This window comes from Malaclemys terrapin, chromosome 7 (genome assembly GCF_027887155.1).
Source record: "Malaclemys terrapin pileata isolate rMalTer1 chromosome 7, rMalTer1.hap1, whole genome shotgun sequence".
Lineage (NCBI taxonomy): Eukaryota > Metazoa > Chordata > Testudines > Emydidae > Malaclemys > Malaclemys terrapin.
In genome coordinates this window covers 78,166,590-78,178,833 of record NC_071511.1, presented here as the reverse complement: position 1 = coordinate 78,178,833, position 12,244 = coordinate 78,166,590, and the positions used below count along the sequence as shown (strand labels likewise).

The window sequence follows — 12,244 nt, the reverse complement described above, 5'->3', positions numbered from 1 at the left end:
TCTCTTGAGACACCCACTGGAACCCTCCCACTCTAGCCCTAAATACACCACTTTGTGCACTACTGTTTACTACTTAGAAGTCCCTGGAGCCCATCAGAGGACTTCTGAATCATAAGGCAAAACAACACTGAGGCAGGGAATGCTAGTTGAAGGGTTACACATGATGGGATGATTTGTTTTTTTTAAATGGTGCCAGGCTTAGTGGTCACCAACAGCTTAGTCTAGAGCACAACATCATACCTTCTGAGCCAGAAATTCTTTGCCAACTGTAAAAGACCCTGAATTTGCCTGTTTCTGAACATCTTCATGTATTCTATATTATTGAGGGAATTATGCACCAAAAATTAAAAATTATGCACCCAAATTCTGAAATTTAATTTGTCAGTAAATAAATGTGGCTCCAGCATGGCAGTGGGAGGGTGGCTGCATGGAGTGGGAGATCACTCTGAAGCCTCCACCTCCCCCAATACAGGGACTCAGCAGTGAGGCTGCACCTGACCCTGGCACAGTGCAAGGGCTGGGCCTGCCCTTCTGCGCCAGGCGCACCAGGTGTGGGTAGGCAGGCTCAGCCCAGCAGGACCCAAGTGTGGAGGGATCTAGGTGTGGGGCAATCTGGGTGTGGGCAGCTCAGTGAGAGATCTGGATGCACAGGGGCTCATTGTGGGGTTCAGGGGCAATGAGACTCTGCAGGGGATCCAGGTGCTGGTGGCTGGGCTCAGCAGGGCGGGGGCGGGTGGCTGTAATCTGGCTACTTTCAGAGCTTTCAAAGCTCTGTGAACTCAAATGTGCACGTACTGTGAACTATGAAAGATTCACCCATGTGACCCCACCCAGTAGGTATGAGGATCAGGTAAACCTGGGCATTCCAAAAGGATGATGTGCTCTTATTACAGAACTCAAAGGCCTGATCCAGCACTTAGCTGCTCCAGTTTTCTGCAAGTGTTACTTCACTGAAACTGAGTTACATTTGAGTAAAACTGAGGTAATGCAGTGTTGAAACAGGCCCCAAATCTTTAACGTATGCTAAAGTATAAGAAATAAGCATGTTTAAATTTCTTTAAGGCAAGTATTCAGAGATTCTACCACTCTGAAAGGCAGTACAAAAACAGGATTCTACTGCATTGCTTAGCGGATGGCAACGTACCCCTAAACCAGTTTTCTCTTAGAATACTACTCTTGCCACTGCATGGTGTCTTTTCCTAAGACACTCTTTAATGCTCAATCAATATCCTGAGCTCTAACCTCTAGCATTGGGGGTTATGGCATCTATATTTTGATTGGATAACTGTCTAGCTTTGCTGCCTGTGCAAAAGAATATTATAACTTCAGCACTAATATGCAAAATAAGCAAATAATCAAAAAAACCACATTAAGAGACCACTAAGGATGCACAACAAGGCATTCAAAAGTCAGTAAGGGATAGATCCACAAAAAGACTAAGGTGCCTGACGGCCACTGTAGGCATCGACATCCAACTCTTAGGCACCACTGTGATCCTCAAACTCCCTGCTCAGCTGCCGCCTAACCCTGGAGGCACCTAAAATCCCTATGTACCGGAGTTTCCACCATTAATGATCTCTAGGCACCTGGGTTTCTGCCACTGAACATGTGAACAGCCAACTTAGTCTAGGGAATCAGGTGTCTAAGCCCCTGCAGAACTCTGAGAGTAGGCATTCCTAGCTATTGTGCTTGTGAGGCCCGATCCAGTAGACATTTCAACACCTACGTTTCTCTGTGGATCTGGCTTTAAATGACACTATTCAGGTTGCATATGCTTGAGTACAATGTGCACATGCAGATATATGAGACACATGTATACATCAAGTACTTGCTGGCAAATGTATGCACAAAATTGTACATCCCCTATCTTTAGGGATATCATTCTGAATTTCTAGTACATCAATCATCGTCATTATTACTTAGTCTTTAGATTATGATGGTGCCTCGAGACTTACTCAGGAATGAAACTCCATTACAGCAGGTGCTGTGAAAACACAGTTTCTACTCCAAAAACTTATTTCCTATTCAGATTCAGTGCTGAATTGTACAAACTTACATAAATGAGTCGCTTTTCTTCTTGAACTGGAAATGTAGTGCACAGACTGTTGTAAAATTGTGTCTTCACTTAATATATATTTTTATGTTGTGTAGAGTTTTAATACTTAGCTAGAATTACTCTCTTAATGTGGACAATCTTGCACGTGTTTGTTTCTTACCTGATATAATCAAAGTATTCTTTGTGCTGATTCCGATAAAATACAGAAAGCTTAAGCATACGTCCTGCAATCACTTCAGCTTTTTCCAAAAGCTGTGTTAGATGAACTTTTGAATAATCTGTGAAGAGAAGACTATCTGCTAGTAAGAAAGAAACATTATCATCTCCTAAATCACAGTCTAAACTTATTCTGAAGACTTGTACAAAACAGACAAAGGGTGGGAAGGCAAAGAGCAGCAAAGGGCCAGATTTTTGGGACTTAGGTATTAGAGCTTCAAAAATCTGCCCCAAAGTAACAGTCAGTGGAAGAGCCAGGCACAAAATCCCCATCCACCAGACTGTATGACCGCTCATGACTGTGATACGTGGTAGGTTTCACAAGGGGTTGTCAGCATTATCTCCTACTAATGGTATTTTCCATTAGAAACTGATCCCTAATTCCCATGTGCTTATAACCTAGTAGCACAACACACTACCACAGAGGAAGTACTAGGGCTCTGATACAGCCCAACTAATACAGGGTTAAACTCACTCCAGTGCCGTTAGCACATACAAGGACTCACTAAAATTCTTAATGAGGAGTACAGGGCTTTCATACAGGCAGGCTCTGTGTACTGGGGTGAATTTCAACCCAATGAAGCTGTGTGTAAGTAAATGTATGCTCTCTGGAGCACAGAACAGGGTGGGATGGGGATGGTGATGCACTGAGGCTTTCCACAGGCAGACTGCCTACGGGCTGTGAGGTAATGGCTCCTTTCCCACCTCCCAACAAGGCACCAACAAAGGAGCAGCCACAGTTAAATTATACATTTTGAACAGAAAATAAGCCGCCTAAACAAACCCTTCCATTTCCAGATGTCACAGGTACTGACTATTGACAATTAGTCTGTGTCGCAATAGCTGATACAGACAGAAACTAATCCCTTTCATATAGCATGTTTGGTTTCTTTCTCTCCCTGTGTGCTGTATCTTTTCCTAGTAATCTTACCTCCTGTACAAAACTCTATGATTTCACTCCACTCAGAAACAACGTAATCCCCATCAACCTGCTTTGATGCCGTCTGCACTGCTACTGTATATTCCGTTCTTGGGCTCAAGAACCAGTGTCCACGCACAGTCATAGGGAGAGGAACAGCTTTTGCAACCAGTTTAGTGGGTACATCCTAATGGGACAAAAAAGTATGATCAGTTAGTTGAGCAAAACTAAATTCAGAAAGTGATATAAATTAATTTTGGGGGGGATGAAGTTCAATAACCTTATTTTAAATCCCTTAGGCCCAAATTCTGCTAACTTTTCTCACTCAAGTACCGCAGTGAAGTTAATAGGATGACACGCACACTAAGAAGGGGACTGAGATTTAGCCTTTAGCTAAGTGCATTCTTTTAATATTGGGTCTATAGACTAATATTATTACCTGCAGCATAGAATATATACTATAGATCAAGGACATCAATTTGTACTTAAAAATGCAAGCCTGTGGGGCGAAGACCATAATTTGATCATGATACACTATCCTGCTAAGGAAACGTTAAGGCTGTTAAAACATAAGCTTAAAAAAGCCTCCTCTCACAGCTTTTAACTAAATATAACTTCACTGGCATATCGCCTGATTTACACCAGCATGAGGGAAGACCAGCCTTTCACACAGCTCAGCACAAAATATGCTTAAATGTTTCAAAACCAGTGCTGCATGTGTTAAATGCCTCACAACAAGCCTGTTTAAAAATAGCACACGGGAAAGGCAAATGCATGCCTTTATGCAGAATTTGGGCTATAAGCTTTGTGTCTATCACTACTGTCTTCTGGTTTCTATTTTTCCCGTGGCAGAGCTTCAAACTACAGTGTGCTGATAACAAAGATGGAGGCTCTCTTTTGCAGCTAGCAAAGCTCACAAGATGCTGAAATGCTTGAACTCCACAACATCAAGGACTGCAGCTTAGATCTCGCCACAAGGGAGTAGATGGTATACAAGGTTTCCTTGCTAGTACTATGCAGGAAACATGGCTGATTTCTGCATCCTTCAAAATCCTGCAGAAGATGGTAACAGTCTTGATCTTGGGAACAAGCTGTGCAATAATAATAAAACGGACAATATCCATTAACTTAATTGTAATCTTCTATTCCCTATTTGTGTGTAAGCAAGCTGAATGGTATTAGATATAGCAGCATGTTTGGGAACAGGCAGGTAACTTTAGAGTTAGTATTATTTGTATTACCAGAGCACCAAATAAAAAAGAGCTGTGATGTATCCACAATTTTTCCATTCATCAGAATAGCGAATAGAGACTGTCAGTATTCATTGATTAAAAGCTACAAAGGCTGACTGTCATTGTGGGAGCAGAGACTGGGGTGAGAGAATCTGCATTTGAGAAACTGCTGGGAAAGAACCACTGCCTAAGGAAATGGGCGGAGTGGTTGCTTTCACCGGGGATGAGGGATTCATTGTATCAAGGTCAAATGGTGAAAAGGGATCTGGGCAATTGAGGACTGGTTACATTGCGGTTATGGCAGGAGGGAATCAAAGCAAGAGGCAGTGGCGATGGATTCCCTGCACTGGCGTGGTGTGGGAGTTGGAGTTGGGATGGAATGTGCAAGGAATTCTCTGCACATGGGATGGGTGGCAGATGGGAGCCACAGCATCTTACAGTCGCTGCTGCCATATGAACAGTGGACATTTTAAATTAACCTAGCTTCAGCCAAGCACAAATGCCAGCTAGCTAGAAATTTAAAAAATAAAAACTAAAAACCTCAAGCTTTTGCTTCTGCGTGACCCATAAACATGGTCTGAAATGATTTTTTTTAATTAAGAAAAAAGATTTCTTTTCTGTTTGTTTTTATATTAGAAATAACAGGTTTTGTCTTCCCTGTTTGTGTAGGAGGACTATTTGGAAATGGAAAAACTAGCAGGAATGTGACATAACAAGAAAGTGAAAACTGATTAGCTGAGAGAAAAGATTTCATTTAAAATCACTTGATTTTCTCTCCTTAATACTTATTTTACTCAGACGCTTAACAACTTGTTGAGGGAAAAACTCTTTTTGTCAAAGACTCAATTGCCCAGTCTCTTAAACTACTGGCTGAGAAAGCTCCCATTCCAGTTATTTCTATGGTTTGGGGGATGATTCCCCCACCCCCCCAATGTGGGAAGTTTCAATGGTAAATTAGTGTCATACTGTGAGATTTAGCATGGGCATGTCACTACTGTAAAGAGGGTGACCGTCCTCTTTAATAAATGGAAAATATTATGCAGAATCCAGGCCAGCGGTGCAGCGTGGGTAAGGAATCACAGCCATTGACATACAAAACCAGTCACATATTTCAGAGTCCTTGACTCTATGAGCCAACTCTGCAAATAAAGACTTAAGATGTCCCTAGTCATAGGTTATAAAGTCCTCCACACATCCTTCATCATAATGTCACTACTCAGCATACAGCAACAGATGAGCAGGATGGGACAGTGAAGAGTTAAGGTTGGTTGGTTACCTTATTTGTACATTTTCATACTTTAGTATTTGGGTTTATTTTTTAACGTGCAGCCTTAAACTTTGAATTTCCAGACTGAAATGTGTTTTGAGAAAACTACAATGTTCACTAATGGGATTTTTCCCCTTAACTAAGTGAAACACAGCAAGAGGGAAGCAGGAAAAACAAGGATGAGAAAGAAAAAGGTTTTAAAATGACATTCACGTCCCCAGCACTAGACCTTACACAAAACCACATCTTAAATAGATGTTATAGGACTCCAGCCAGACTGCACTCAGCAAAGCTAATGGACTCATCAGTCTGCTAGCGATGCAATCATTATTTAGCCTCCTTATCATATTTCTTGGGAACATACAAAAATTGTCTTAATCTTGGAGCTAGTTTCTGTGCACATATCATAGAGGTGGTTATTGCCCCCATTAATTCTGCCTTCTTGGGCTTGCCACTGAAGGCTCTACATCTTCATACCTCTAAAATGTATATTCACAGCCATCACATTATTGTATACCAGAAAATTCTTCTAGAGCAGAGGTGGGCAAACGATGGCCCGCAAGGCCGTCCTGCCCGGCCCCTGAGCTCCTGGCCAGCCCCGGCCCCCTCCCCTGCTGTGCCCCCTCCCCCACAGCCTCAGCTCACCTTGTCAGCGGTGTGGCTGGCTCCGGCCGGGTGGCGCGGCTCAGGGGCAGATTTACAAGTGAACACAGGGTACCCTGGCACGGGGCCCCCCCCAACAACAGGGGACCCCAGGGCCGGGCACTCAGGCAGCTCAGCAGCGGTGCACCCCCTACAGGAGAGCAGGCAGGCGGTGCAGGTGGCGGGAGTGTGGCCGGAGGACTAAGGAGGAGCACCAGGCAGCTGCACAGCCGGCCGGAGAGAAGCGGTGCTTTGAAGGAGAAACAGCTGCTTCTCTCCAGCTGCCCCTGCTCCTCCTGAGTCCTCTGCCCATGTTCGCAGGGCCACATTCCAAAAGGAGCGGACGGGGGGGGCGAAGGGGGGGGAAATGATAAGGGGTGGGGTTTCCACGGGGGCTGGTTAGGGGCAGGGGTCCCGGGAGGAGGCGGTCAGGGGACAAGGAGCAGGGGGGATTGGATGGGTCGGGGGTTCTGAGGGGAGTGGGAAGTGGGAGTAGGCGGATAGGGGGCAGTGGCCGCTTTGGGGAGGCACAGCCTTCCCTACCTGTCCCTTCATACCATTTTGCAACCCTGCTGTGGTCTTCAGGCCAAAAAGTTTGCTCACCCCTGTTCTAGAATACCAGAAAGGCCCTATCTACCTCCAATCACAAAATGAAAAAAAAAAAAAAGGGAATTACCTCTATGTTGATGGGAAATAACAACCTTTACAAAAAGGACTAACGTGATCACTTTTCTAATCCAGGGAATTTCTTCAAGATAGTTACCTTAACCTCAGAAACAAATTTGCACTTTGAGACATCACTTGGCACTATTTCTTTTTTTTTTTTTTTTTTGGCCCCCAATGGTCAGCTGAGTCTGAGAATGTGCAGAGAAGGCTGAATGTCACCTTTGTACCGTCAGGATTCTGTGTTTTGCAGAGGCTGGTTTGGCCATCAGCATAAGATAGGACAGCTCTAGTATATGAGGGGCTGCAACAGTCCCCAAGAAATAGTCTGATGGCACAGAATAGTGAGAGCACAGTGTGTGCAAGTCACTCTCCCTCCCACTCCTTGTTGGAAAGATCTTGCTGCTTTTCAGCCCTTTTATGCCGGAGAAGAGCAAAAGGGGGCTAGAATACACCTGAAAACCAGGGCTTTTGCCTTCTGTTCTTTCTTCCTCCATTTCTTCTTGATTTTCTTGTCTGTCACTTTTATTGGTAAACATAAGAGTGGACCTAGGTTCAATTCCTGGCTTTGCCAAAAATTTACTTGTGACCATGACAAGTCACTTAACCTTTTGTGCCTCAGTTTTCCCATCTGTAAAATGGGAATAACAATATTTCCGTACTTCAAAAAGGTGCGATAAGGCGTGAGGCTTGTAAAGTGCATTGAGATTCTCTCATGGAAGACAAAATATTATCATTGTTATTGCTAAGTCTATTTTAGTAACTACAGATGTCCTCACATACACATTTCCATTTTCCACAAATATGGTGATACTACAGTAATAAATAACAATATGCACTATCTTAGGACCTCAGTGTGATTTGCAAATGTTAATAAATTAAAGCTTAACACCTGCCTGAAGAACAAATATCATGTCATTTTTTACCAACAGGGAAACAGACACAAAAAAGTTGAGGGCAAGTTTTTATGTATGGGTGACTCATTAAGCTTCTAAATAAATGACCTGATTTTCAGAGGTGCAGCTCATAGTTGTTCCAGGTGTCTACATCCAAGCTCATTTTTGGTTCGTAGTGTGGTCAGATCAACACAGCTATAGAACCTCATTAAAGAACCAGGTAATCATCTGGGGACGTCATTCTTTAAGGATTTCATTTTCTATTATTTCAATTAATGTTCACTTTTAAAAGTATAGTTGGTTACAGTATAATGAGCCAGCTGCAGCAACAGTGTACAAAAATTGTTCTGCCTGTTTCATTCCCCATTTGGATAGCTAGATATAGACCTTTGAAGAGTGACGAATGAGGACTCTCTTTGGGGTAGGAGGAGTTAGTGACCTTCCTTTGGATCTCTCCACTGCATTAAAATAAGAATACAAAAGTCTGTGCTTTATTTGCCTGATCCAAAGCCCACTGGAGACAACGGAAAGACTAACTTCAGTGGGCTTTGGAATAGGGTGTGATGGGGTGTTCACGCCACACCCAAGTGGAAGGGGTTAATGGAGGCTTCCTGGGCCTGCCATAGCCCCTCCCAGGAAGGAGCAGGGGAGGTCAGTCCTCCTGGCAGCCTAGGGAGGCTGCACAGGAAGCAGCCAATTGGTAGGAGGCTGCACGGAGCTGCCCATAAGGGCCTCATACAAAAGGAGCTGCAGGGCAGAGCAATGTCAGTTGCTTTGGGGAGCTTACAGAGTGAGGACTGTGTTCCTGGCAGGCTGCAACAAGGGTAGCATCTTGGACAGAGTAGCTGCTGGCAGTGATCAGGGGGAGGAGGGGAAAGAGGGAGCCAGTGGGGAAGTGGCTAGACTGGTGGAAAGTGATACCTACCCCCAGAAGGGGGAAAACACACATGGCAACACGGCTGTGGGGCCGAGTCATGAAGAGCATGCTGTGGTACTTGGACTGAGGCGGGTCTGCAGGCGGAGGAGACAACAGGAGAGGCACCACCTGAAGAGGGCGCACCCGCTGGCAGAGCTAATCCCTGTAATGGCCAGCAGGAGGCACCATTGTGGTGAGTAGACTGACACAGGGGCTACATGACCATCTATACAACAAGAACAAAACTTCATTCAAAATATAAACTATTATTTGCATACGTTGTTATGGCTTTCTGGGAGTCAAGATCTTCTGCCTCACAATGAAAGGCAGGATAGATCAGTAGGTAGAGCAGATAAAGTCAAGAGAACTGAGTTGTGTTCCTAGCCCTGCTACTCACTGCTTTACTCTGAGCAAGTCACTCAAGGTATGTCCACTCTACGGGAACTGCAGCAACACAGCAACAGCTAGGCTGACAGAAGAATTCTTCGGTCAACCTTGCCGCATCTACACCAGGGGCTAGGTCACCTTACTTATGGCACTCAGGGATGTGACTGTTAGCTAGGTCACTCTACATTTTAAGTGTAGTCTAGGGTTCAGTCAACCTCTCTGTGCCTGAGCTTCTTCATCTGTAAAATGGGAATAATAAATTACTCACCTGGGTTAAATGCTTTGAGATCCTTTGATGAAAAGGGGCTATAAGTATAAACTATTACAAATAATAATATATGGAAGCCTTTGTATGTGTCAACATATTAAACACACTGAGTAATCCCCTATTCCTATTTAGCAGAGTACTTAAGCTTGTGCCACGCTTTTCTGAAACAAACTTATTTGTAGATATGGCAGGTGGCTTAAAACTGTTCTTAGCACTAGAGACAGATTAAATGAAACACAATGTCCTTTGACATGTACTATTATTAAGTTATTAAAATAATGGTCCTTGGAGTTCTCCCCTAAAACCCATCTACCATACTTATTTCGATCCATCTGAACAGAAGAAATCCAGCTTTTACATGTCCACTAACCAAATTAGTATCAACATGTTTCAAGTTACATGCAGCAACACAAAACAGATCCTATTTACCCATCATTTTAATTGACACCACCAACCCTATGCTGTTTTACAAAAGCATTTATCCATTTCCTTTTGACTAAGAATTTACCTCAGTGAGGAGCTAGGCAATTGCTGAGAAAAACAAAATAAAAAATGATGGCCTATCCTTATTACATTACTTGTATCTAAAAACAGTTTATAAACTGACTTAAATGTTGAAGTAACAGGTACACTAATTTGCTATTGATCCTTTCTGGACAGTCATAGCTTTTACATCAACAAATTTATATTAATTTGTACTCAGAGGAAAAAAAATATGAATTAAGAGAGATACCCAGAATCAAGAATCCACCTGAGGAAGCATTTTATTAGAAGAAAAGTATGTTTAGTCTTTCAACATAAAATGGGAATTTAACTTCAAAGGCTACCAATGCAAAAGCAAGATAAACAGCAAGAAATCCTGTTCTAATTTATTTGTTGCCACAACCATAAATGGGTCATATCATCCAGTGGTGCAAATTGGCATAGCTGCATTGAAGTCTATGAAGCTATGCCAATTTACACCATCTGAGGATTGGGACTAGATCATGTTTTAAAACTCACTGTTTAAAATTGCGATGATGGTTTTCAGGTACACAACACACACAAAATGTTACTTCCAACCATCTCATAAAACCAAAGGAGTAGGACAGGAAAAATGAGGGAGGAGAGAGGGGTTATAAATATAAAGATAACTGTGGTCATGGTAAAAATACCTTTGAAGGTAAAAAGGTCAACATAAGTTAGTAGAAACATTTCCTGATTAACCCATTAGTTTAGAAGCCCTAACTGATACAAGTGTTAGTAACATTAAAGCTATAATGACTTGATCTTGTCCCATTGGGTATTTGTACTCTAATACCACTCATCTTTTATGGATCCTGCTGACATATTTTAAACCAGCAGGTGATTGTGCCTTTGATAAGGTTGTCGTCCCTTGACTTCCATCTCAGTCCATTCTGCTACATTTCGAACAGCACTTTAAAATACTGTGAAGTCAATGGAAGTTTTGCTTGATTTGAGGCATACAGGATCAGCCCCCATGAGCGCAAACAAATTCAGTGTACCACCATATAGAGAACTAATGGAAAGAACAGAGAGCAAGTATTCAGGTCATAGCTGCTGAAATATATGAGCAAGTGTGCTAAGACATTCTGAACAAGCATTAAGAGGTGGCGAAGGACCGCTGGAAACCATCCTAGAAGTTCATTCCCATTACCGAGTCTTGTGTCACGAAGACACGTATTGCTGTTGTGAGGACATCATGGATACACAGAGGTGCACAATGCACAAACTGTGTAACAAAAAATAAGAGCTGTAGGGGAACCAGAACTGCTGTTTGCAGGAAATTCTGCTGTTTCAAACTTTGTTTTAGGTTTCAATTGGAATGAAAACAAAGAATTTCAATATTCCTGCAAAATGAAATTTTCAAAAAATTATTTTGACTCAAAACATTTAATTTCTATAAAACTGAAATGTTTTTTATTGATATGACTTTTAAACTTGAATTTATAATAGAATACAAATTACACAGAATATTCTAACATGATCAAAATGTTTCTTTTCAATTCCTTTTAAACAAGTTTTCCCAAAATATTTTGTTGGGAATTTTTTTTATCAGCTCTATTAAAAATCCCAGCTTTCTAGTGAATTCAGCATGTGGCTTTCCAGGGCAGTCAGGAGGATTGTCACAACATTTACATTTATTTATTCTAAGATCATGCATTTTCACTGTTTGCTATTTAAAAAAAAAATTACCTTGTGTTTAAATTTGTTGGAATTCTTGTTCTCTTTCTTGTTTAGATCAATAAAATAGTGAGTAATACGGTCCTTGGATTTAGAATCCATGTCCCATGAAATCTTGAAAGAATCACATGTGATGTTACTTATTTTGATGTTGTGTGGGACTGGAAGTTCCTCCATCTCTGCAATCCCACTATCTTGTGATTTATTCCCTGTGTAAAAATAAACATTGACTGCATTAGACAAATATGTACTAGAGAGGTAGGCAACCTATGACAAGCGTGCCAAAGGCGGCACGCGAGCTGATTTTCAGTGGCACTCACACTGCCCGGGTCCTGACCACCAGTCCGGGGGGCTCTGCATTTTAATTCAATTTTAAATGAAGCTTCTTAAACATTTTAAAAACCTTATTTACTTTACATACAACAATAGTTTAGTTATATATTATAGACTTATTGAAAGAGACCTTCTAAAACTGTTAAAATGTATTACTGGCACGCGAAACCCTAAATTAGAGTGAATAAATGAAGACTCGGCACACCACTTCTGAAAGGTTGCCGACCACTGCACTAGAGTATGACTGTTTCAACTTTTAGCATTG

General features: G+C 42.2%; 1 protein-coding gene across 1 annotated transcript in view; it reads right to left on the bottom strand.

Moving 5' to 3' along the window:
- PHYHIPL (phytanoyl-CoA 2-hydroxylase interacting protein like) overlaps positions 1 to 12,244 on the bottom strand; it is a 52,974-nt gene that overhangs the window by 3,970 nt on the left and 36,760 nt on the right. Inside the window, exons 2-4 of the mRNA XM_054034906.1 lie at positions 11,659 to 11,855; positions 3,204 to 3,378; positions 2,217 to 2,334 (exon numbers count right to left, since the gene is read on the bottom strand). Coding sequence (XP_053890881.1) covers positions 2,217 to 2,334; positions 3,204 to 3,378; positions 11,659 to 11,855 — 490 coding nt within the window. The remainder of the gene's footprint in view (positions 1 to 2,216; positions 2,335 to 3,203; positions 3,379 to 11,658; positions 11,856 to 12,244) is intronic.